This window comes from Pyrus communis, chromosome 4, assembly GCF_041283825.1.
Source record: "Pyrus communis isolate YQ-2024b chromosome 4, ASM4128382v1, whole genome shotgun sequence".
In the NCBI taxonomy this organism is placed as follows: domain Eukaryota; kingdom Viridiplantae; phylum Streptophyta; class Magnoliopsida; order Rosales; family Rosaceae; genus Pyrus; species Pyrus communis.
Genome location: NC_142568.1, coordinates 23,398,408 through 23,424,435, shown reverse-complemented (window position 1 = coordinate 23,424,435; position 26,028 = coordinate 23,398,408). Strand labels below are relative to the sequence as shown.

Sequence of the window (26,028 nt, the reverse complement as noted above, 5' to 3'; positions counted from 1 at the left end):
TAACATGAACAAAAAACTTGGACTGTCAGTAACAATTCCTTTTCTTTTACTCTCTCAAGATTATATTTGTAACCACTGGAAAATAGAGCTCGAAAAGGATCGCAATTTCTTGCATAACTCATTTTTCTTACGGCAAACTCTACAGTGCCCATCCACTCAGTACTACGGTCTGGTGGTATTTCTCTACACTTGTAAGCGAGAGGTTTTAGGTTCAAATCTCGTATATGACGAATTCGATATCAAATCAGGTTGCCCATTATATCGCTTAGCCAAACTCCCCGTTTCTTTAGTGTAAAATATATCATTGTAAACTTTGCGGCGCCCGAAATTATGTTCTTTTTTTTGTTTTTTCCTCGAGCTAGAGTTGAGTGTTTGAGTCTTCAACATCATTTAGGATACACGAAGAAGAAGAAAACTTTCAAATCAAACGAATAGAGTTATAACCGTAGCTTAATTTTTCTTACAACGCAACATGTATACTATAGAGTCATACACAACTTGTATTGAGCCAATTACACAATTATTACTGTACTACTTGAGTTGAATATAACTGTGAGTTTGAAGGAGAGTAGATGCATATCTGAAGCTTATTTGAAAAAATATTTGAAGTGTTTTTTAAACCTAAAATTAATTTCACCTAAACACTTTCAATCATTTTAAAAGTACTTACAAACGAACTAGTAAACACACTAAATTATCAATTACTTAACTATTTTATTTGTTTTATAAAATATCACAGGATATAACTGTGACACAGACACTGTTTCCTTTATTTTTCTTTTTTTGTTTGGAAAAGGATTATCGTTGGATATTTTTCCTGAGAATCCTACGAATTTCGTAATCGTGATCGTGTATCGTATGATTAATTTTAAATTTTAAAATAATTTCTAATTATACAATGTATAATGAATGGTTACGATCATAAAATCCATAGAATCCCGAGGCTCCTCCTTTCCCTTTTTGTGTTTAGCTTTGAAAACAGGTATCACGGGTTCTGCCCGTTTGCAGACCCTAATTAAAACTTGAAAAGCAAAAGTAGACAATACTTGAGAGTACCACCGCCGCCTCCTCCTCCTCCGCCTCCTCCTCCTAGGAGAGGAGAGAGACGCCTTGTACTTTCCTTTCCTTGTTATAGCAAACCAGTCAAATCCAATCCACTCGGAAGCAGTCAGACTTTCTGATCCTGTCATCGTTAGCAAATTTATCACAAATCAAATCACACCTCTGGTCTCCCAACAACTCCCAGATTTACCATGTCCTCTGCAACAAATTCTGATTTCTTCAGATCTACTTTTGGTTGTGGTTTTCAATCTTCAATTTTCTCAAAAGATGTGAATTTTGCCCAATATTCATCCACCAAAGTCAAGAAAATTCTACAATTCTGGGGGCTAGGTACAATATTATTATTATTTTCTTTATGTTTTTTATTTTATTTTCTCCTTTTGCATCTTTATATTGAATTGTATTGTATTGCATTGTATTGGTTTGATAGGTGGATGCATCGATTGCTGATGATGATTATGGAGAAAAGAAGAAAAGGAAAAACAAGCACATCCACCCTTGTTATTGGGGTAAACATTCGCTCACAGTTCATATTATTATTATTGCAATTTTTTATTTGTTTGTTATTCTTCATTTTTAGGTGTATATAAATCATATTGGTAGCAGCGATGCTGCTAGAATTTTATTGCTGCCATGCCAAAATTTGAGAAAATATGACATGAATATTGTACCACAGTAGATATTCAAGAATTCGCATATGAAATTTTAATGAATTTGAAAAAAATTGTCTTGAAAAGTAATCTTTTCGAATTTTGTTAGTGCTAAATAAGTATTAAGTTTTTCGTATGCTTAATAATAGACATACATTTGAGCAACTTCATTCCTAAAAATGCGTTGGCACCAAGCCCATTTAATTCACTCAAATGAATAGTGATTAACCACAATGAACAGTAATTGGCCAAATGCATATTCACTCCTAAAAAATGTGCTGGCACAAAGTCTAAAAAATATGCTGGCACTCAACCCATTTAAAATATTATTATTTTTTATAAAATAAAAAAAAAATTAGTTTTAATTTTGGATAGGATTTGTAACCAATCTTGTCATGCCACGTGTCATTATTCGAAATTATTATTGTGGATAGATTTCGATAAGATTTTCAATCAATCCCAACGCATCATGTGTCACTATCTGTTTACAATAATTTAGTCAAGGTTTCGATAGATTTTCAACCAATCATGTAGTGCCACGTGATATTGTCCAGAACCTCATCCTTTCTTTTTTTGTCCATATAAACCTTACATCCATCATCATTCATACACCAAACTCAATCCTTCTTTTGTAGCTCATAATCATTATTCATCGTTTTTAAATCTTGAGTTCTTACAATGTCTTCTTCGAGGAGATTGTATGAGTAACAAAAAAAATTGTTGGCACAACATGAAGAATTGCTCAATCTCGTGGAAGGTGGAGATGAGACTTTTGCAATGGAAGATGATGAAGATGATGAACATAGAAGGCAGAGAGCCTCACATTTTTGTCGTGTCATGGAAGCTGTGGGTTAGATATCCAAACCTTAGGATCCTCACATCTTAGTCATAGCGGTCAGTTTTTGTTATGTACTATTTATGTTTAATTTTAAATAAAAAAATTCAAAATAAACGGTTAGGAATGTGAGGATCCTAGGATTCCCACAACTTAAATTCGGATGAAATTCAAATTCAAAAATTTGTACCTTACACTCCCCAACAAACCCTAGCTAGGTAGAAAAATTCATTTCTTAGATACCACTTTTTACATTTCTCCATATTAAATTATATCATATATACTAAAACCCGTAGGGGTTGGGTACTGTGGATGACCAGTGTCCGGACGGAACTGCCCTCGCTTCTCTGTTTTCTTTCCGTTTGTGTACCTGTTTTCCACGAGGCGCTCATTTTATTCTCTCGACTTCGAGAGTCATCTTGAGTTAGGGTTTTGTTCCTTCGTTGCTTTTCTTGATTTCGGCTTTTGCTCTTTTCGTTTTGGATGTTCTTTCTTCCAATCCTCTGTTCCTGTGATAACCGTGCTTTCTTTCGCGGAAAGGGTTGCTGATTTTCGTGGTTTAAGGGATTTTCTCTCTTTCACTTTCTCCGTTTTGCTGAAAAACCACCCAACCAATAAACGCTTTCGATTTGATTCGAAGAAAAATTTTACCCATAAAGGATAGCATTTCTTGGTGAGTTCTTCGGATCTTACATCTGGGGTTTTCTTTTGTTCAAATATGGGGTTTTGTGATCGTGGTTTTCCTTTTCTTTTTTCTTTTTAAATTTTTTTTTTTATTTGAGATTTTGTTTGGGTTCTCTTTTTTCAGATGAGTTTTGCATCCCTGTAAACCTAGATTTGTCGGCGCTATGTGGAAGGTCATAAAATTGGTTTCCAAGGTTTTTTTTCTTCCTGATTTTGCGATTGCTGATGCAAGGGTTTCAGAGTATTTCCCAATCTCTCCTTACATAGGTAACTAAATCTCACTTCTTCTCAAGTACCCAGAAGTCAAATATTTAATTTTTCACTGTACTTAATCTCTTTTAGCAACCTCCAGTTGTCCTCTGCTTTTCTCACTCTCCAATGTTCATCAACACCATCAGGTCTCTCTCTACCTCTACCTCTACCTCTCTCTTTCTCTCTCTATATCTCTGATATGTTTATACATGTCGTTGTGTATCTATATATCAGGTTGAAAAAATTATTAATATGATTAATTTTGTTAGGGAAATTATTTGTTTTGGTGATGGATTTGTGGGTTTTAATCGTGTTTTGGATATACTAACAATTTTGTTTTGCAGTAAATTGCAATGGGTTGTCCACGGTTTGCCTGGTAAAACCAGATTTTGTGAGTCTATGATTTTTCAGGAGTTGCAGCGTTGTTAGTAAGGTTTGAGCATTTTCATCACATTAGCTATTTCGTTCATCAGTCCAATATGTTCTTATCCCTTGCACTCCGTTGTTTATGTTTGGAATTTGTGATTAGAAATTGGAGAATTAACTTCTTGATAATTGCATGTGTTTATGCCCCCTCATGATATCATGAGATCTAATGAGATTGTTTGCGATCTGGTTAAATACATAGTAATAAGGACAATAGTTCATATTTTTAAGGAAGGTTAATGGTTCTGGGTTTTTACATTTATTGTTAACTATAATTGTTATGGTTGATTATCATTCTTTTAGTCTTACTGGGTTTCTTTGTTCAATGGTTTGGTCCATCTTATTAAGTTTCTCACCAGAGATCTCTTCTAGCACTGCTCTTCTCTTGGACCAGGTACAACTTCTTTGACTTTCTGTTTGTTTCCGAGAAAATTTAGAGCTCGAAAGTGTGTAGAACTGTAGAAGTAAAAAAAGTCTCAATCTTTCTATTGTCCTGTACAAAAAGAAATTGAATTTTGAATTTGTGTTTTTGGCATACCCTTTACTAGAATTTTGTGATTTGGGAATTGTAGAAGTTGGTGGCGATTCAAAACCCATTAACTTGGATGAGAATTAAGAGTAATTTGAAACCAGACATCAAGGAATTGCAAGTGGGTAATGATAATGATAATGGTGAGGATAATGATGATGACACAAATCCGCTATTTTGCATATGGTTTTGAAGATTGATTTTTTTTTTTTTCATTTTGATTTTTCTTTTTTGTATTTTTTAGCAGATGTTGTTTTGGTTTTTAATTCCTTATCATCGCTACTACAAAAAAGGTTAGTTTTGTTTTCTACATTTAAAGAGTGTTTAAAGAAAAGTTGCATGTAATTGATTTTCTGCTATAATGTTTTGAAATTCCTTATTTATATTGTTCTAGATATTCTTGGTTTGCATTTATTTTACGTGATGGTATTAGAAAAAAATACAGGCGCAATGATGAAAAAATTTGTCTAAGTCAAAACAAGCGATAAAGAATCCTTACACCATTGAGCCATTACTGAAATAAATTTGATACCAATTTTATGTGTGCACAGTTGAATGTGAAACAGTGTAATTAAATGTGAAACAGTATGTTTTCAGTATCTTGGTATATGGTACAAGATTGGGGGTAATGACACCAATAAAAACTGGTCAAATTTGTCATTGTGCATAGATTCAAATTTGTAGTACTATAGATTCAAATTTGTCATTGTGCATTTTTTATTTTTCTGCACAGTTGGATGATTAAGTTTTGTGCAAAGTGAATCATTCGAATGCTCAGAATGTATTATATTTGTAAATTCCAGCTAATGCTGCTCTAACATGATACAAGAGACCAACACTTTCATCCATATGTAAGTTCCTCTAATAAGTGCTTTGCACAAATGCTTTACAAATTTCAGCTTTTATCTTCTGATTATTTTGTGCAGGGGTTTTTATTACTTTTTCTTTGATTGGAAATTTGGTGGTTTCTTAAGATACAATGATATCAAATTAGATTTTTCTAATTTTCTGATTTTGGTGTTTTGCAGGGAGTGCTGATATACTGATATCTGAGATTTTTTATCTTTGAAATAGGTAAATGCTATTTTTAATGTTTCAGTTCTGGCATGTTTGGTTCTTTGAATTCTGTAGTTTGCTTGCTTCTTCGTTGCTTCGTGATTTTCATTTTTCAGTGTAATTAAATTCTTGAATTTTTCATATTGAACTAATGAAGTTCATTCTGAATTTCCAATTCAACATTATAACATTATAAAATTGTTTTGCAAAGAAATTGTGTGTTCTTCATGTGCATTCTTCATTGTTTGTACTTTGAATTCAAGATAATGCAGTATATTTTCAACAGTAACCAATGATATATTCTCAGATAATCGTGGCAGGATGCCCATGATGTGTTATTTAGGGGACTTTGAGTGGAATAATTTTGTGATGGTTATTATTTGAAACATTGATGTTTTTCAGTTATTTGACTACCTTTACATCTCTTTCATTTAAATACTTGATTGGGAGCTTAATCTTTCTTTTGGTATTTGTTATGTTTTCTTTTGTTGGCTGTATTTTGTATCTCATTAACAACAGTAAGCAAGTGAAAGCTATAAGTTATCTATTACCAGTATCCATTTTAAAAAATCATATGTGGTAGATGTTATTATTTGAGATTTCTTATTATTGTAGTGGTGTTGTGTTAACATTTCTTTTGCAATTTGATACTTTTCTATTTACACATTTCTTTACATGCAATTTAATCTGCATATTTGTGATTTCGTAAATTGATAAAATTGATATTTTGATTCTACAACTTTGTAATTGAATGAAAATGGTTTCAGCTCTCCGATTTGCCAGCTTTTAATCCAACAAGAAAGATGAAAGTTCGTGCCTATTGAGTGTGGAGGAGTTAAAGTAGGTGAGTTCGAAAAATGTAAGAATGCAGGAATGTAAGTAAAGATTAATCTTTTTCACATGCACATCATCTTTTGTATATAGATTGTATCAATCAAATCTTTCGTATATAAAGATTTATTCAGCATTTTCTGTCATACAATCTTTTTATATCTTTGAAACAAAATTTTCACACAATTTGTGATCCCGCAGCAACGCGCGGGCAAAACTATCTAGTATATACTAAACGCCTAACTTTCTGTTTAATTCCCTCTGTGTCCTTTTTACTGTTCCTTCGCCAGTGTTCTTCCGTTTTTGCCCCTCAGCTGCTCTTCAAGTCTTGCTTTTTTCGTGTTTTCCACAGTAAAATGACGGTTTTGGCCATGGTTTCCGCATGGTTTCCAGTAGAAATCTCTCGACTTCTGCCGAAAACACTCGAAACACAGAATTCTCAGCTGCTCTGCAACGGGTTGGCGGTTTCGATCATGCGTCCTACACTCCGCCTTGCGATCTCTTCCATCTCTGCTTCCTGTTCCTTTCCATCTCTCCTTCGTGATCCCTTCGATCTCTGCTTCCTCATCTTTTTGGTCTCTGCTTTGCGATCTCCTTGCCGCCTAATCGTGCAACCAATTTCTCTAGCCTTCAACAGGTAATTAAATCTCACTTCTTCTCAACTACCCAGGAGCCAAATATTTGATTTTTCGCTGTGGTTTGTTATTTTACCGAATTTGGTTGTTGATATTTCGTATTTTTTATCGTTCATTTGTGTTCTATTGGGATTGTATTTTGCTAGAATTTCATTTGGCTGCGTAACTGATTGGCTTAAAATTTTGTGAGATTAAATATTTCTTGAATTTGATCATTAGATTTCCCTTTTTTTTTTTCTTTTTTTTTTTTTTTGGAAGTTGACGTGCTTTCCCATTCATCGCCAAAACAAACCCGTGCTTCCTCCCTCTTCGTCTTCTCCTCCAGCAATTTGCGCCCTTAGTTCTCAATATGATTCACAGTAAAAACCCAGAAACTTAGAGGTACGAAAAGTTCAATTTTTTTTGTGTTTTTGATTTATTTTCAGTGTTAATTTCTGATTAAATTATTATTTGTGATAAACCCACTTAGAATCTGATATGGGTTTTTCTTGGATTCCAGAGTAAAAACGTTGAAACTTAAAGGTATGAAATTTTTTATAATTTTCTGGTGCACCTGTGATTAAATAGAACCTAATTTGATTTTACCCACAAGTGCAGATCTTACCCCGCAGTGCTCAATCTAGAGAATTGGTACTCATAATCAATAAGATTCATACGGCTTATTGGTATCAATTTTGGTTGCAGCAATGCTATTCTTGCTGAAGACCTGCCATGTAAGTGATTTAGTTTTTGCTTTTCGAATTTCTACTTTTCATGCATAATTATGAATATGTGGATGATTTGTGGGTAATATTTTCTACTTAATCTCCAATTCAAAGAAAAGGATATTGAATTGTATTATCATTTTAGTTAAAATGTGTTACCATTTTAGTTAAATATATCCCTAATTGATCTGACTAACCACGAAAAAAGGATTATCATACAAAATGTCTGCAAATAGATCGAATACTATTAATGAAAATTAATCCTTAATGCTTCCATCTGACTACATGATAGTATTTTGTGGCTAAACATAGTTTTTACTCGATCAAATATTTGCCAACTTACATTGACAAATTCATTCTCCGTCATTTGAACATCAAAAGCCAAATCACACATGAATCCCCAAACTTTAGCTTTACCATTACTAATCCTCTTGCTTGGGAATTTAAAAAAAAAATCATAAGCAAACATGAATCTTATTATATAAGGACCTTCCAAATTTTATCAAGTGTTACATAAAGTAATATATTTTGTGTGCAGAAATTCAAAGCGCGCAGAGATCTCGAGTCAAAAACAGAGGTACCCATCCCTTTTTGTTCGATTTTTGCTTTGTTTTATCTCTGTTTTCATTTTTGGGTAGGATTTTGTGCTTTATAATTGGGTTTAATGTGAAATTTTTGAAGGAGCTAAATCTCATTCAGTTCTGTTTGATTGATTGTCTATCTATGATTTGTTCTGTTATGCTTGGTAGGTTTAAATTGAATTGGATTTATATTTGATTTCGAGTTGATTAATTTTATTTTTTAGTTGTAAATCATATTAGTTGCAGATCATGAAACAATTTCATCTTTGGTTTAAGAGAATAGGCTTGATTCAATGAGATTTGGATTCATGAGTTATAGCCATCTGAGATAGGGAAGAGTGTTTGCATTATTTAGAAAAAAATTAGGAGCTACAAAACTATGCTTTAAATTTGAGTTTGTGATTACTATTTTTGTTCTTTATCTTACTAAGATTTTGGTAAATTTTCAGCAACTCTTGCACAGCGAAATGACTCCCACCAGCCAACAAACGCAACTGCTGCAATTTCAATTGCAGTTCTTGAAGAAAGGTAAGCCTATGTTCTGTACAAAGTCTTGGATTTTTTTATATGGGGTTTTATTTTTTTGTGTTTTTTTTTTCTCTTGAGAATATTAATATTGTTGAGTTATTAAATTCAACTATTGCATAGGTTAAATTTTGCTTCAAATTGTAGTAATTGTCATACAACTTTATATTTTTGTATAGAATTGCAGACGGTTTGAATTTTGGATGAGAGTTTAGAATATTTGTAAGTTGGTTCTGTTGTGGGATCTCCATGTAGCAAATTTATCCTACTTTGTATTTCTAAAATCGTAGGTTAGTTTGTCTACTGTAGCTATATAATTCTTCCATGTTTTTCAGATCATGGAGTGAGTTTCTCATGCTGAGATTGTAACCCAATCAATAAGTAAGTGAAACACAGAAGTTCTATGTCTCATGTTAGTTTTGATCCATTTCTAAAAATCCTATGCAGGGTACAAGAAAAACATTTCTTTGCTGCAAAGAAGAGTGAAGTACTGAACAACAATGTTAAAAGGTGGGACCTAGAAAACAAGATATTTGCAAAAAACAAAAAAAAAAGAAAAAAAAAAGGGAAATCTAATGATCAAATTCAAGAAATATTTAATCTCACAAAATTTTAAGCCAATCAGTTACGCAGCCAAATCAAATTCTATGAAATTCTAGCAAAATACAACCCCAATAGAACACAAATGAACGATAAAAAATACGAATTATCAACAACCAAATTCGCTAAAATAACAAACCGTAGCGAAAAATCAAATATTTGGCAACGAATCAGATAATTTTTTACTGTGTATTATACTACATGGATGTAAATAAGATAATTTTTTCATATCAATTGTTCTTTATAGAACATAGGGATGTAAATAGATTTTGATATGGAACTGGAAAGAAGAATACCAAATGAAGCACTGATTTGTTGAGATATTTATTTTTGCTTGGAAAAAAATTGAGATATTGTGGATTATTACTGACATATATAAAACTATAAGCTTTTGATATTGGGAGACAAAACCCACAAATTCAAATCAGACAAAAAATAAATAAAAAATTTAACAGACTTAAAGATCAAACTCCAAAAGGGTATTAAAAACAAGGCTTATTTGATCCATTGAGTGTGAAAGTTTTGAGCTTTGAAGAAGCAGAGGAGAGTTGCCAGTCCATCTTCAAGTAAGCTTGGCAGCCACAGATCAGGATGTGGAGAGGATGGAGAAAATTATCCTGCTGATTAAGAAGAGTCACAACAGTAGTAGAATCCACCTCCACCTCAACAGATCTAAAACCTCTCATCCAAGCCAAGCGAAATCCAAAACATAAAAAGGCAATGCATGGATTTCGCGGAGCTAGAGAAAGATACTGCCTCTAGAGATGAGTGGTTACTGATGTGTAGAAAACAAAATGTTTTCTCGCAGATGATATTAATCAAAGATGACATACATTATGGTCAAATAAACTCGGGTTGGTTGAATAAATCACTCATGGAGTTTGTTTTGCAAAAACTGTATTAATTTTGATTTCACTGCATATTTAATAGTTCTCTTCAAATACAGTTTTATCAAATTCGATTTTTCTCATTTTCAGATTTTCTGCAGACCACATTTTTTCCCTTTGCAACATTTTTTGTCTTTGAAAAAGGTATGTTATGTTTTTAACGTTTTGGGTTTTACATGTTATATCGACTTTTATTGTCTGCCTCCTTCAGCATTACTTACATTCATTTTCCAGTATTGGCTGATAAAAATTTATAAAATAGTTAAAGACTTTAACTAGAAAGTTAAAAGTTTTAGTCATATGTTCTGTGTCATTCCAATTCAAAGATTGGAAAATGACTGAAATAATATTTTCTTCCTTCTGTTTTTTCAAATTTCCTTTTGGTCCAATTTTATATTTCATTTCTTTGTGACTTCTTGCAGAACTTGGAATCAGCTTTTCACATAACATGGATGATGAATGTAAGAAACTCATACACAGAATAACTCCACCAAGGTATATGCAAATTAAAATCATAACTTGCGTCAATATAGAAATATAAATTATTTTTTATCGCACAACTTTGACATAATAATTTGTCTCATAATTTAAAATATTGTACAGATTTTAGCTACTTGGAAATCGACGACTAATATCACTTCCAAGAAGGCAAGATCAACATATGGCATGTCACAGCAGTATATTTTTCACAAACAGATGGTAAAATTGTACACATCACATTAGGCAAGTTTCAATCTTTTTTACTTCCATTTTAACACATTTCTAATTAACATTTTGTTCTAAATTTTGATTAAACTTCATTTAAATGTTTGATTTGAGAATTTCACAAGTCAAATTACCACCTCTCTCTCTCTTTCTCTCTCCACGCTCCCAAACTCAATTTTGATTTTTTTTTAATCATTGCCTAATTGTCTTTGTTACGTTTTGCAGTTGTATTCACAACTATCCAAGACACTCTGGAATTTATTACAACAAAAGGTCAAATTTTCCTTCCCTGGAAACTCCTCAAGCTAGGAACAAGTCTGGTATCCAAGCTTTACATTCAACTTTATTTAGCATGTAGCAAGCTTTGTTTGACTGGTATACTCTCAATACTGCATTTGTAAGTTATGCAGTTATCATTAGTCCAACTTTTTGAATGAACAATTATCTTCTTCTTTGCACTTTGAAGGAATAGATTTTTCTCTTGGTATCCGTTCATGATAATACATATAAATTGCATTGCCATTCGTAGTTCTCTGTTCTCTCTCAACATTATTTATGAAAATTGAAGCTATAAAATATCTCATATAATTTTAAATCCCGCAGGACCGCGCGAGTACAAATTTCTAGTATTAACTATTTCATATACACTTGTTTTTTATTTTTTTTATTTTCCCTCCTTTGTACCCTTTTCTTTTACTCCATTCATTAACTCTGTATGTGTGTGTTGTTACGTAGAGAGGCTATGGATGGACGACGATCCAATCTTGGACCGCTTCAGCGTGACAAGTGAAAGCTAAGTAACAAAACTCCTTTCCTACACAATACTCCTTCTTTTAGAGGGGCTTCTAGTTTTATGCTCCTAGACTAAGGGCTACTTTGATATTACTATGTTTTTAAGACACTCTGCTTGCAGAGGAGGACCTCGGAACTCCGAGTGTTAAGAACCATATTGTTGGGCCTATTTGCTCTCTTTCAGCCCATACTTGTTAGTTCTCAACTTGCTTTGTTGCTCAAGGCCCAGGCTATTAGGACGACACACGATGGCTGCGTTTTATTCTTCTAGCTAGGGTTTTCCCTTCCAGCTGAATATAAGTAAATGTGGCTGTGCTCTGTTAAAGGGGATCTGATGAATGAAATGAACCTTCTTTCCTTTTAAATCTCAATTCTCTTCCCTTCCTCTTACATTTCCTGCACTGTTCTATTTAATTTCCCCGATTCCATCTGCCTGAACCGATTGGGCGTACCGCCGAGTCCTTAGTGTATCTTTTTCTTTCGCTTGCTCCTAGTCTCTCATCAAATCGACAACCAAAGTTGATTGGATTCAAACTAGAAAGGTATGAGTATTTTTAATTTTTCTGAATTAATTTATTTGTTTGCTGTCATTTGATGAATTGGGATGCTCTTTAGTGAATTAATTATTACTCACAAATTTCTGGTTTGTTTTCTTTATATTTGAGGTCAATTTCTGATTTCAGCACGAAGGACGCTTGCTTCATGGTTTACTATGTTACTTGGGTCTTTGCAATTTGTATTATATTCCAATAGTAATTTTTTCGAGTCCAGGTTTTTGTTACTAGTTTAACATTTTCTTTCTAGCTCTCCATACTAAATTTGAGAGAAATGGGTAGGGGAAGATTGAGAGTGCTTGATGTCTCTGAATTCATGCATGATTTATTTCTGATCATGCTTTTTTGTTGTTGCTGCCATTGTGGATTGGCTTGTTTTCTATAAGTTTTTCTGTTTCAAAATTTTTAATTGCTTTACACAAGCTGGACCGACAGATCAGTACATACCATTATCAGTACTTGGAGGAGGGATTGTTGGGTTGGGTTAGGTTAGTACATGAATCAGTGTAGGGTTGATTATGGGCGTGTGTGTGTAGGGATGATTATGGGCCTGTGGGATTGTTGCTTGTATTTATAATTGTTTTCGGTTGCATTATTCTGTGTTCTCGCACTAACCTTTCGGAAGTGTTGAGTTCAATTATTTCCAAATTGTGGTTATAGTTGGCATTATTGTTTTTGAAATGGTAGTGCAATAACTTTCACGTGTTTGAAAGATAAGCTTTTGGGGAAATAAACAAAATATAATTTGGTAACTTCTTTTACTTGAATTAAAACTTGGCATGAGTTGTTAAATTTCTCTAAGTAGATACATGAATTTTGTGGTTTCCAAGCTCTTATTGTTTTGTTTATAATAATTCTAGAACTTATCACTCTTACTGTTTCATTTCTTATTGAGGACGACGATGATAACTAGACACTTTTTTCACGGTGGTTTAAGAATGTAGTCTATTACTTGAAAAATATGAGCATTTCTTTTCTTCTGAAAGTCCTTGTTGATGTGTGTGTTTCTGATCTTGCTTCTTTTTCTTGGTGCCATTGTGGAATTGGTTGGTTTCCGTTAGTTTTTCTGTTTCAAAATTTTTAATTGCACATTTTCTTCCTTACCATGCATACTCACTCAGTAGTTTTGAATAACAACCTAGATGCTCGCTCACCACACTCAAAGAAAGGATTTTGTGAGTTGCAAGAAAGGGATGAGATAAGGGGAACTTTTATAGCTGAGATGTCCATCAGCCTTATTTACCAAATGTGGTAGTGGATGATGCCATCACTTTAAGACAAGGGCTTTTTAACTAAAAAAAATTGAGTCTTGTGAGCTTAGCTCCATGTCGGTGTTGCATAGGATTATTGACAAAGCTAGAAAGTAGACCTACACCATGATTAGAAGCGGGTTTTGTTACCAAATTGTATTCATTTGTTTTTATTTGTCTCATGTCTCATAATTGAGTTCTCTTTGGTATTTTTGGTATTCCGGAGTGCACATACATTCATTAATTCTTTTAAGCAACATGGCTATTGCTTAGTGACTGATTGATTTGGCTTTTGCCAAAATTTCTTTTATGGGAAATTGAGAGGCAACAGGAGTTTTTGGGGTGTTAAATTTGAGAGAAATGGGTAGGGGAAGATTAAGAGTGCTTGTATGTCTCTGAATTCATTCATGTTTTGTTTCTAATCATGCTTTGTTGTTGTTGCTGCCATTGTGGATTGGTTGGTTTCCGTAAGTTTTTCGGTTTCAAAATTTTTAATTGCTTTGCACAAGTTGGACTGACAGATAAGAGTACATACCATTATTAGTACTAGGAGGAGGGATTGTTGTGTTATGTTAGTACATGAATTGGTGTAGGGTTGTTTATGGGCTTGTGGTATTGTTGCTTGTACTGATAATTGTTTTCGGTTGCATTGTTATGTGTTCTCGCACTAACCTTCGGAAGTGTTGAGTTCAATTATTTCCAAATGGTGTTTGTAGTTGGCATTATTGTTTTGGAAATGGTAGTAGAATAACTTTCACGTGTTTGAACGATAAGCTTTTGGGGAATAAACAGAATATAATTTGGTAACTTCTTTTAGTTGAATTAAAACTTGGCCTGGGTTGTAGATACATGGATTTTGTGCTTTTGCAAGCTCTTTTTGTTTTGTTCATAATTGTTCTAGAACTTATCACTCCTACTGTTTCATTTCTTGCTGAGGAAGGAGATGATAACTACACTTTTTTCACGGTAGTTTAGTAATGTAGTCTATTACTTGAAAAATATGAATGTTTCTTTCTCTTTTGAAAGTCCTTGTTAATGCAGGATGCAAGCAAATTTTTAAATAGTAGCTGTAGGGGTAAACTTCCAGTGGGTAAACTTCAAGGGGGTAAATTTAGTGTGAATAGTGGAAATAATCGTGAGGCAACTGGTACAGTTGATGGGCTTTGCTTGACACACTATATGTACACACCTCGCATTCCACATGTCACTAGTGGAATGTTAGACGGTCACCTCGTTTCCTTGCATGAAGTTGATGAGATCAAGTTGATGGAATGGTATGCACAGTCGTGCGAACTTAGAAGTCATCATATTTTAAGTGCTGATGTCAAAGTAAGGGACGAAAAGGGTCGTGTGTTCTTGTTGACAACTTGAGTAGACGGTTGGTTAAAATCATGGGTTAAGTGTAACCCATGTTTTAATGCAAGATATCCCTATTTTCCATTTTCGAACTTGTTACTGTTTGTGAGGTAAATTTCGAGAATTAACATACTTAGGATAAGGCTTTCTTTGTTGTTGTTGTTGTATCTTATATTGTTGTATCATGTTAGGGATATCTTGTACGGTGATGTCCAGCTGCAGACAAAGAGGGATCATTTAAATATTAATCTTGACACAATTTTTTTAGTGTCTTTTGGCGGGCAATATAGAGCTATGTTCTTGCATATGCTAGTAGCTACAAGTCGGGAGGCTAAATTGGATTCCCAAGCATTTGCTCTATATCGCCCGCCAAAAGACACTAAAAAAATCAGGTCAAGATTGATATTAGAATGATTCCTCTTTGTCTACAGCTAGACATCCCTCATACCACACAAGATATCTCTAACATGATACAACAACATAACATCATACAACAACAATAAAAAAGAAAGCATCATCCTAAGTATGTCAAGTCTCGAAATTTACCTCACTAACAGTAACAAGTTCGGAAATGGAAGATGGGGATATCTTGCATTAAAACATGGGTTACACTTAACCCATGATTTTAACCAACCGTCTGCTCGGGTTGTCAACAAGAACACGCGACCCTTTTCGTCCTTTACTTTGACATCAGCACTTAAAATATGATGATTTCTGAGTTCGCACGACTGTGCATACCATTCCATCGACTTGCTCTCATCAACTTCATGCAAGGAAACGGGGTGACCGTCTAACATTCCACTAGTGACATGTGGAATGCGAAGTGTGTACATATAGTGTGTCAAGCAAAGCCCATCAACTGTACCAGTTGCCTCACGATTATTTCCACCATGCACACTAAATTTATCCCCTTCAAGTTTACCCTGCAGCTATTGTTTAAAAATTTGGTGTAAAACCTTGCTTGCATTAACAAGTACTTTCAGAAGAGAAGAAAATTCATATTTTTCAAGTAATAGACTACATTCCTAAACCATCGTGAAAAAAGTGTCTAGTTATCATCCCCCTCAGCAAGAAATGAAACAGGAGTGATAAGTTCTAGAACTATTATGAACAAAATCCATGTATCTACAGGGAGAAATTTAACAACTAGCCAAGTTTTAATTTCAAGTAAAAGAACTTAGCAAATTATGTTTATTTCCCCAAAAGCTTATTGTTCAAACACATGAAAGTGAAGGCAAGGAAGAATTGTGGGGTTTTGATACGAGAGACGATGATTGCGATTGGCAATCGCTATAACCCCCCAATCCCAGGTCTTCTTCATCATCACCCTACGGTCCAAACCCTAGCTCCCCAAATTCAATGCCAACAACCGGCAGCATTTGCCATTCCTTCCTCCAACGCATCCGCCTCACTCCCAGCCAGGGTCTCGGCCTTATCAAGTGAGTACCCCCTCCCGCTCTTTCTCTTCCTGTTTTTTATCATCTATCTGCCACTGACTGCGCTGCCGGTTGTTTCTACAGAACTTCTGTTTCTGAGTCCCCAAGACATGATCATGTTGACCCGAAAAGAAGGAATATAAGAGAGCAATTAAACAAGTTAAAGGTAAACAACTGCAGATTACTACCTAGTATTGCTTTGGACTAGTTAGTTAATTACATTAAAATGAGAAAAAATGATCCATAATCTGATCAGAATTGCTTCCTAATTCCCACCTGCAAGTGCATATTCAGTTAAGTTGGAACTCGGATATTCCTCCCTTGCTGGCTGGCTTTCCAAAAGGACCACCTTTGCACATTTAACATGGACAAATAACTTTCAAAACCTTGCTTGTTATTCTATGCAGCTTCTTATTTATTTTGTAGGTGGACGTTTGCCAGCAGTTTCCTGCGTTACTACAACCGCTTGCCCAAATAGTAAGTTGTGATGCAATACAGTACTCAATTTCAATCATTCGAAAGATCAGGGAGCATTTTCCACATGTAAAACTATATAAGGTTCTGCTTGCTGTTGAGGTATGGTGTCCTAATCTTGTCTTCTGCTAACTTGATTGGATCATTTGGGAACTATATTTTCATATTGTAAACTGTTTGTATCCCATCTTAAGATTAAGGTGAAAACAACGTGTGGGTTCTAGTTTTTTGAATCTTAAATCTTAATAAATTACTAGACAAGTATTTAACTTTGTTTTTCACTACCTGGCTATCTGGCAGTTGCTATATTGTTTGAAAGTAAAGTTTTTAACTTTTGTTTTTTTTTATAATCATTTATTTGTGAAAGCAACATTTTTTTTGAGACATGATGGTATTATAATGTTAAGCTAGGTATTAGAAATAATGTTAAGAATATTTAATTTCATTTCACAAATTCTTAATGTTAAGAATATTTAAATTCATTTCACAGATTCTATGTAAAATGCTCTTTTGTACCAAAATAAAATTCAAATTTCTTTTGGTTTCATGGATAAGTTGGCGAACAAAGGGAACTTCGTTTTGGATTACATGATAACTTCTGTAGTGCATAAGTTCAAAAACAAATTAATGAATAACAAGTGAAAATCATTGATTTAACATGACATGGAGGTATACAGTTCACCCACAAGAGTTCATATAAATATGAGACCAAAGATTGTAAACTTCTAAGATTTTACCTTTTACTTTCCATATATATATATATATATAGTTCGTCCTTTTACACTTACTCGTTGCATCTCGGCTGTAACTCATGGATACACCTATGTCCTTTTGGTATGGATTGTAGGTAAGAAACTTGTTTACGTTTGTTATAATAAGGAAGACTGTTGTAAATAGAATTTAGCAGTCCGTGATACTAAGAAGAAATAGGTTTTCTAACATAAATCAACTTTCTTCTCAGAGTTTTTCTTGGCAGTTTGTGATCGCATCACAAATCACAATGCTTGGTGCAACTAGGTGCATCTTTATCTCTTTTGCTTACCATGGTCTGTACATGGCCTTGGTAAAACATACATAAATATTGTCATACCTGATAAAGCTAATTTGTTGGAGTATCAATCTTTTATTTTGATACTCTACTTATCATTTGTCATTCGGAAGTGGAGTTTTCTCTTGGGCCTCAGTTAAACAACATAGTGTTGCTTTGTCAACAACAGAGGCAGAGTACATGAGTGCAACTGAGGCAACTACTCAAGCTGTGTGGCTGAGGTTTGTACTTCAAGATTTTGTGAAAAACAAACTGAAGCTACCCCTCTACTGTGATAATACATATGCCATTGCTATGACAAGAAATCTTGTGTTTCATCAAAGAACCAAACACATTGGGAGAAGATATCATTACATTCGTGAGGCTTTGCAATCAAACATTATCAATCTAATCTACTGTAAATCAGAAGAAGATCAACTTGCTGATATTTTCACCAAGGCTCTGCCAAAAGATAGATTATGCACACTCAGAGAGAAGCTTGGAGTTAAGCCAGCTACCAGCTTAGAAGGGAGTGTTGGTGGATAAGCATGGGAGTTGGATCACAGATGCATTGCAGTTGAAGAATGGAAGAAAGAAATGGAGTTCGAAAGGTTCTAAGTGTTAGAATAGCTGAAGTTCAAATAATGTAATGAACGGCCAGGATTATATCATTTCTAGGATGTATATTCTGCCACATGTCTACTTTGTTAGAAGTTAAATGAAAACATGTGTTGTGCATGTGATAAATTGATAATAGTCACGCTGCAAGTGTGTGAGTGTGGGTATGCAACAGCTATAAATCCCACCATGTAGATTCGAGCTATGAAAGTAGCTCAAAGTTCATCTCTCTAAAGTTCATCTCTGATATTCAATCTTTGAATTCATTTCAATTACTTGTTGAATTGATTACAATTACCCAGAGAAATTTAGCTTGAAAGTAGCTCAAACATTAACATTTTGGATTCAAAGATATTTTTGTGACAGCAACAAGTACTTGTTGAATTGTTCATCTCTGATATTCAATCTTTGAATTCATTTCAATTACTTGTTGAATTGTTCATCTCTGATATTCTTCGTCGATCTGCTGAGGTGGGGATTTATTGTGGGGGGTTTTAATTTTTCTGGGGTTGTTTCTTTCGATGTGGTATAGCTGTAAGTGGAAGCTCTTATGGTTGGAAATGGGCCTACCTTGTTGGTGCTGCTGACGGTCCAAAGAGGATCAGTGGCTCAAACCATTGTTTTCGTCATGCGTTGGACATATGGGCCTTCATTTCAAAAGATGATTAGAATGAATTTCTTTTTATTTTTGGAAAGTAATTTTTACTTCATTTTTCTCTTGTACATTTCCTAGTATTTAGTTGTGTACAGATGTTTATTCAATCTGCTATCCATGTTTCACTCATTGTCTGCGATCAAGTGTCACAAAACTTAATATCGATGTTTCTCTCATTGTCTGCGATCAGAACTTAATCTGAAATATAAAAGCAATGCTCAAGCGTGAAAGAATTTACAAACGTACACCCAAATTAATGAGCTTGAGATATTCTGAAAAGAAAAAGAAAAAAAACTTCGATTGAACGTTATGAGTCACATAGGAAAACTCAAACGATTTAAAAAGCCAATGAAAGCCTGCAAATGCATTGTGGATTGCATTTCATTTATCACCATTACCAAAAGACAGGACTTAACCCCATCTTAATCCTTGAATACATTCTTCAGCAGCTTCGGCTTAGAGGATGAGATGAATAGGGGTTCATATGGTTTGTCCTTGGGACGTTCTGGGCACTTTTCCGGCCAGTGGAGACCACTATGCTTACAATAGTCACAATATGCGACAATAAGACGTCCTTTCCAGGAACCACCAGGGTGGACACAAAGGTTGGGGTTTCTGTAGAGTTGACGATCAAAAATTAATACCACAAACTACACCATAGCCATCGCCAACAATAGCACCAGGTGGAACACCATTCCAGTATGGACATGCAGAACTGAAGTGCTCATTTTCCTTACGGCAAACTCGACAGTGCCCGAAATTACGTTCTTCTTGTTCAGTTTTTACCTCGATCTGGAGTTGAGCCTTCGAGTCTCCAACGTCCTTTAGTAAACATTTTTCTTTTTCTGTTTGTTAGTAGTTCCATTGTTAAATACAAGAAGCAGAAGAAAATTCTTTAAATCACGTATTGTTATAACAATATATAACCTAAATCTTCTTGCAGCACAACATGCATACTATAGAGTTATAAACAAAATGTATTGAGCCAATTACACAATTATTAAGTAGCAATTGAGTTGAATGTAATTGTGAGCTTGAAGGAAAGTATCTGCATGCATATATATTCATTCGGGACATATTGAGGATTATTAATATTACTCATTCAGTCAAATAAAAAAATTCAAGGTAATCTTCCCAGCACAAACCCTAAAACAAAAGCAAAAGCCATACCATTAGATCTCTGGATATGGAGGACTCTCCATCGGGGTTTCTCCACAGATCCGGATCTCACACGAAACTTGGGTTTAGTTCCGGATTTGTATTTGGGTTTGGCTTTGGCCTTCACTTTTGCCTTGGCGCAGACAGTTTGCACAAGTAGGATTTTTGCGTTAGGGAGGTGAGACTTGGATTTCGGTTTGGCTCTAGTTTTTGCTTTGGATTTGGCCATGGCTTTCCACAGATAATATATTGCAGATCAGAAAGTCAGGAGAGGGAGAGGCACAGATTTCACAAATTAGGGTTTCAGGGTTATTAGGAAAATGGTGATGTATAAAAAGGGAGAGGGCCGACTTCGGTTTAATAGGAAATTACCTCTTTTGTATTTTAAAAGAAACTGATTTTACAGCTTAAAAAGTCAATACTTTCAAGTTTGTTGTATAGGGCCTTCTTTTCTTTATTTATTTTTTTTTTTTTGGTCGAGTTTTTGGGCTATTTTGAAAAATGTATGGATGGTTTTCACAATTCTCTCAAGCTAAAACCTTGATTCTACTATTTACTTTCTCACACCATCCTAATGCTAAAACCCCAATTGTGCAATCGCTCTACTTCATAACACTAAAAGCCCTAGCTACTTCTACAATCTCTCTACTTCACAACGCTAAAAACGCTACTTCTACAATCCCTCTCTCTCTCTTATGACGCCATGGCGGCAAAATTGAAAGCAAAATCCAAATCCAAAAACAACTCCACAACAGAACCCAAATATTTCCAGTACCGCATGAGATCAGGAGCCGGTGTGTGGAAGAATCCTTGTATGGCTTTATTTTTGTTTTAGGATTAATTTGTGATGGAGAAGATATTATTATAAATAATTATTAACATCTCCCAAATAAATATACATGTGCATCTATACCATCCTTCAAAACAATTTCAATTCAATTCCATACATATTTAACTCAGTTGCTACTAAATAACCTTTTTTTCCTTTCCTGGAGAGAGTATTTCAAGCAAAGCAGGCCGTGCCATGCATAACTCTATATACATATTGTGTACCAGCTGTATAAGTATACATTAATCTGGCTATCATATAAGCAACAGTTTATTGATAATGTTATAGTGCTTTCTCCGTACTAGGCATGTTATGTTCCCATGTCCCTTGGCTTAAAATACCCGCCAAGTCCCTTGGCTAACTGTTAACAAATTTCCCAAAAAGTTTTTCGAAACCGTTGCAATATAAACTCGATTGTCTTGGTCGCCTTCAACATCAAAATACATATTTCTCCACCAAGATCTAATAAATGGAAGCTTAACCACTTCATCTACAACGGTTGTTAATCGAAGCAACTTTTTAACAGAGGATTCTGAAGTGAAAGTCGCAAGGCGAAGATAATAGTTGCCCTTCAATTTTGTTAAGGGATGCCCGTAATTTTTTATATCTCTTCCGTGCCTAGACAAGTTGAAAATATTATGAGTATGTACAGGGAAGAGAGAAGATCATAAATATAGACAAGAGAGAAGTAACTTACTCAAGCCAACCCGTTAGTTTTTCTTCCGCAAGTTTTCCTTTCGGCTTATAAACAATAAACACTGACGTCTTGTTAACAGCTTTTAATCGATGAAAAAATTTCATATACAATTGGACAACAGTGTTGTTGGATTTACGTTCGATTTGATTCGATGTCACATATATCACTGCCAACCGATCGATAAACAGATAAATTAATACATTGATTGATAACTCAACTGAGGAAACAAATTGATTGAGAGATTACTTAATTAACCTTCAAATCTCCTCCAGTACTGCGATCGAGCAAAGATGCTTGTAACAATACATAGCTGACTTCCTCGCTTGCTTTAGTTATGGAAATTTTGTTGATATTTTTAAACCTAGAAAATTCTTCAGTCATTGCATCCTTAGCAGCCTCCTCACCTCCACCTAATGCATCAATTGTAGTGATGTTCCTAGAAAACAATTTACCCTTTTGCTTATTTTCATCGTAAGCATACCCGATAAGAGACACCTTTGGCTTCTGCACATAAATAATAACAAGATAATTAAATAACTATATTATAGACATTTTTTATATGTACGATTACATTGAGGACTGAATGAATAAATTGGTCATGAACTCGTCACATCCACGAGATTCGAGTTTACATGCGAAGAAGAATACCATTAAAGTGTAGTATAAAGTGGTATATTATAAACACTTAAATTTCCAATTCCACTCCGGCAATGTATAATCCAAATGTACAGGGAGGACTAATAGTCTGTATATAACGGAGTCCAACATTTGTTGTTCGTGTAACAGGTTTAGAGCCTTTCAAATCTTTAGCTGATACGTTTTCCTCCAAGTGTTTACAAGCTTTTTCGCATTCTTCAGCATTCCCCGCCATCGTTACAACTATATTGGTTGGAGTTACTTTTGAATCTTTTGAAACTTTTTCCTGTGTCTCTCTAACTGAAAATATGAAATATTCAAAGACTAAATAAATTAAGGTGAAGCTAATAAACCCTAAAACCTGTAAAGAAAACGAAAACAAAAACAAAATAATAATAGAATGAGAAGGAGAAGGAGAAGGAAATAAAAACAATTACCTATGCGACGTCCCTCATCTCTTGTTACCCTAGAATCGTAACCGATTACTACTCCTTTACGTAAGACCACGATAATAATTGTGGTTCCTTCATGCTATATATTAAGTAGAACCATAGGGAATTATTAAGATATTCTATATAGTAAAGAAACAAAGAGAAATTTTAACAATTGTGTCATCATATACCTGTTCATGATGAGGTTTTTTTGAATGAGGTATATCCATTAATTGATTTCTTTTTTACGACGACGGTGCAAGCTAGTCTTAGACAGAGGGGAGTTTGTCCGAGGCAAATTGTCTCGACTACGTTGGGAGTACTCTATAGAAATTCCAAGAAGTATCACTAGTACAAAAAAGGCTTTGCACGACGCAGGACCTTTGTCGCGCAAAGTCAAAAAACGTCGTGCAAAAATTAGCCCAACGGATGTTCGTCGCGCATTCACCGTTGCGCCAAGTGCGTGAAAGCAGGGTTTGCGCGACGCAGTAGTGATCTACGTTGCGCAAAACCACTTTGCGCGACGAATGTCCTGCGTCGCGCAAAACAACTTTGCGCAACCTAGGTCCTGTGTCGCGCAAAACAACTTTGCGCAACTAAGAACCTGGGTCGCGCAAAACCACTTTGCGCGACGAATGTCCTGCGTCGCGCAAAACCACTTTGCGCAACCTAGGTCCTGTGTCGCGCAAAACAACTTTGCGCAACTAAGAACCTGGGTCGCGCAAAACCACTTTGCGCGACGAATGTCCTGCGTCGCGCAAAACAACTTTGCGCAACTAAGAACCTGGGTCGCGCAAAACCACTTTGCGCAACTAAGAACCTGGGTCGCGCAAAGTGGTTTTGCGCAACGCAGATCACTTCTTCGTCGCGCAAACCCTTTTTTTTTTTTTTTTGGCCAAAGAATTTTTTTTTTAATTTTTAATAAATATTGTAATGAAATTCTAAACAATAATTATTAAACCAAGAAAAAGTATTTAATTATAAAATATATAAAAATGTACACACAAGATGTCCAAACACAAAAAAAAAAACTACTAGTCTTCTAGGATACATCATGCTACTGGGTATCAGCTGGGTGAAGTGGCTGGGAAGTTGAAGGTGGAGCAACATCACGTGTTGGCATCGGGATCTGGAGGCCGGACATCGCTAAGGCTTGTACAATCATACTCATCCTCTCATCCTGGGCCCTAATGTGCTCGCCCTGGGCCGCAAGCTGACCTTTTAGGGTTGTCACTTCCTCCTTCAAGGCATTGACCTCTCCTGTGGACGATCTGGAAGAGGAGGCACCCGTCTCACAAACCCCCGCCTTCCCCATACATCGAACAACCTTGCCATAACGACGACCCAACTTCTGATCCAAGACCTCAGTCACGATCTGAATATCTGCATCATCGGGTACATTGACGTCCTCGATCGGGGTCTCCGGGGGAAGCTGCGATGTTGCTTCTTGGAGAACAGCAGTGGACTTTTCCACCATAACATCCTGTAATAATAAAGAAAAAACATATAATGTTTAATAACAAAATGTAAATAATATTTGAACGATTCGTAAAAATAAGAATAATAAGAATTACATATACTTACATGAATCTCCTTAGCGGTCTCATTGCCGGGTCGAACGTAAACGTCATTGAACAAGTCAATCTGTGGGAACTTAGAACCCTCCTAAAAAAAAAATCATTAAGTAAATTTTATTAGTCAATAATAAAGAATAAAATGTATAAAATTTAAAAATTAATATACTTTTACCTGACGTCGTGCCTCAAGCCTATACGAAAAGGGCTTCGAACCGGAATGATGGAGAAGTGTCTTTGAGTCCCGAGCTTTCTTGCCAGCAATAGATTTCTTCTGTTAAACATACAATATACATGTTAGTGCGATTATTTGAATGAAATTATTAAAAAAAACTTAAAAAAATAACAAAAACAGTAAATTATTATTAAAGTATTATGTACATACCACAAATTTTGGATCCATAAAATGTTTACAGAGCCACTCCCAATCCTCTGGCCGCTCCGTCAACTCGTTTGGGCAACCCTCTAGGCGAGCAATCTCCGGATCATCCCATAGCTGAAAATGCGTGTGAAAAGCGCTCTTCCAATCTTTGTACCGGTTTGCTAAGGTCCCCTCTAAGTAGGCACTGACCTCAGGGGATAAGTCCTTAACATCAAAATTGACCTACAAATATGAAAAATAATAAAATAATATTAAGAAATTTAATAATATTAAGATAATATACTTTGGTTTATAATATTTGTAAACAAAATTTTTTAAAAAAATGATAAGGGCTAAAAATTAATTTACTAACCGACAACTTGTCTCGCACCAGTTTCTTCGTCTCCTCGGGAATTTGTGCCCAAGACTCCCACCGCATAGGACAACAATTCCGAATAACATAACCACAACTAGTAACAACGCTGCTATGCTGCTGTGAGGTAGCCGCTCCACGATGTTGCGAGTCATATGCAATCTTGATCAAGGAGGCGGACATACGTACAGCATGTGCCTCCTTTAGCATTCGATTAGGCCCCCTGGTGTTTTTTTTAGCTGCCCAAAAAAACTTAAATGGTAAAAAGCTTAAATTTGTACAGAAAATTGGGCAAAACCTCCCCTAATAGTATATAATTTCCCAAAACCTTAAAACAGTAATTCACAACCCGCAACACATTTTCACAATCCAACAAATTTTCACAATCATACAATAATAGTTTTAAAATAGAAAAAAAAAATACAACGTAGTGAGAATTAGAAAAAAAACTACCTGGTTGGGAGGCCCCACCATCGACTCCGGAGGAGGAGGAAGCGTGATCACCAGGCTCCAGCTCGCGGCGGCGACGGTGAGGCCGCCGTGCATTGAGAGGTTGAACCGACACTGATGATGTTGATGATACGGGCACCTGAGACGCCGTAGGAGTAGCCTCAGTAAGGGGTGTAGGCTCCCCAATCACGCCTGGAGCAGTAGATGCTGATAATGTGGGAGGCGCATTGGTCACGCTCCGACGAATCCTGATAATGTGGAGCAGTAGATGCTGATAATGTGGGATGCTGATAAAGTCAAATCCTTCTTCATAAATCTGCAAAGAAACAAAGAGAATGAAAAGAGTGAATAAGCATGTTTCTACAAATTAAAGTCGATTGCAAGAGGGAAATCAA

At 35.2% G+C, this 26,028-nt stretch overlaps 2 protein-coding genes and 1 long non-coding RNA gene across 15 annotated transcripts; 2 read left to right on the top strand and 1 right to left on the bottom strand.

The window, feature by feature from the left end:
- Positions 1-2,948: 2,948 nt before the first annotated feature.
- Positions 2,949-6,246, top strand: LOC148697664 (uncharacterized). Of its 10 annotated transcripts, none has more exons than XR_015961889.1 (7): positions 2,949-3,220; positions 3,356-3,498; positions 4,269-4,303; positions 4,482-4,581; positions 4,686-4,731; positions 5,242-5,289; positions 5,467-6,246. It is a non-coding gene; the product is annotated as an uncharacterized LOC148697664 (long non-coding RNA). The 10 variants fall into 10 exon arrangements; XR_015961888.1 differs by having other exon boundaries at positions 4,683-4,731; XR_015961897.1 differs by having other exon boundaries at positions 4,258-4,303.
- Positions 6,247-6,561: 315 nt separating this feature from the next.
- LOC137721857 (uncharacterized) lies at positions 6,562-18,741 on the top strand. Of its 4 annotated transcripts, XM_088693099.1 has the most exons (14): positions 6,562-6,962; positions 7,219-7,341; positions 7,460-7,482; positions 7,558-7,673; positions 8,203-8,241; positions 8,695-8,773; positions 10,348-10,401; positions 10,680-10,752; positions 11,188-12,296; positions 12,438-16,353; positions 16,435-16,516; positions 16,645-16,926; positions 17,786-17,841; positions 18,042-18,741. In XM_088693099.1, the coding sequence occupies exons 4-9, from the start codon at positions 7,647-7,649 to the stop codon at positions 11,318-11,320; spliced, it is 405 nt and encodes a 134-aa protein (XP_088549225.1). In that variant the 5' UTR covers positions 6,562-6,962; positions 7,219-7,341; positions 7,460-7,482; positions 7,558-7,646; the 3' UTR covers positions 11,321-12,296; positions 12,438-16,353; positions 16,435-16,516; positions 16,645-16,926; positions 17,786-17,841; positions 18,042-18,741. The 4 variants fall into 4 exon arrangements, with proteins under 4 accessions (XP_088549225.1, XP_088549223.1, XP_088549227.1 ...); XM_088693097.1 differs by having other exon boundaries at positions 12,438-16,516; positions 16,777-18,741; XM_088693101.1 differs by lacking the exons at positions 12,438-16,353; positions 16,435-16,516; positions 16,645-16,926; positions 17,786-17,841.
- Positions 18,742-23,827: 5,086 nt separating this feature from the next.
- LOC137743931 (uncharacterized) lies at positions 23,828-25,769 on the bottom strand. The gene is made up of 6 exons (XM_088693095.1): positions 25,637-25,769; positions 25,184-25,422; positions 24,835-25,053; positions 24,625-24,723; positions 24,460-24,540; positions 23,828-24,358 (listed from the first exon to the last, which is right to left on the bottom strand). The coding sequence occupies exons 2-6, from the start codon at positions 25,391-25,393 to the stop codon at positions 23,933-23,935; spliced, it is 1,035 nt and encodes a 344-aa protein (XP_088549221.1). The 5' UTR covers positions 25,394-25,422; positions 25,637-25,769; the 3' UTR covers positions 23,828-23,932.
- Between the last annotated feature and the right edge of the window lie 259 nt (positions 25,770-26,028).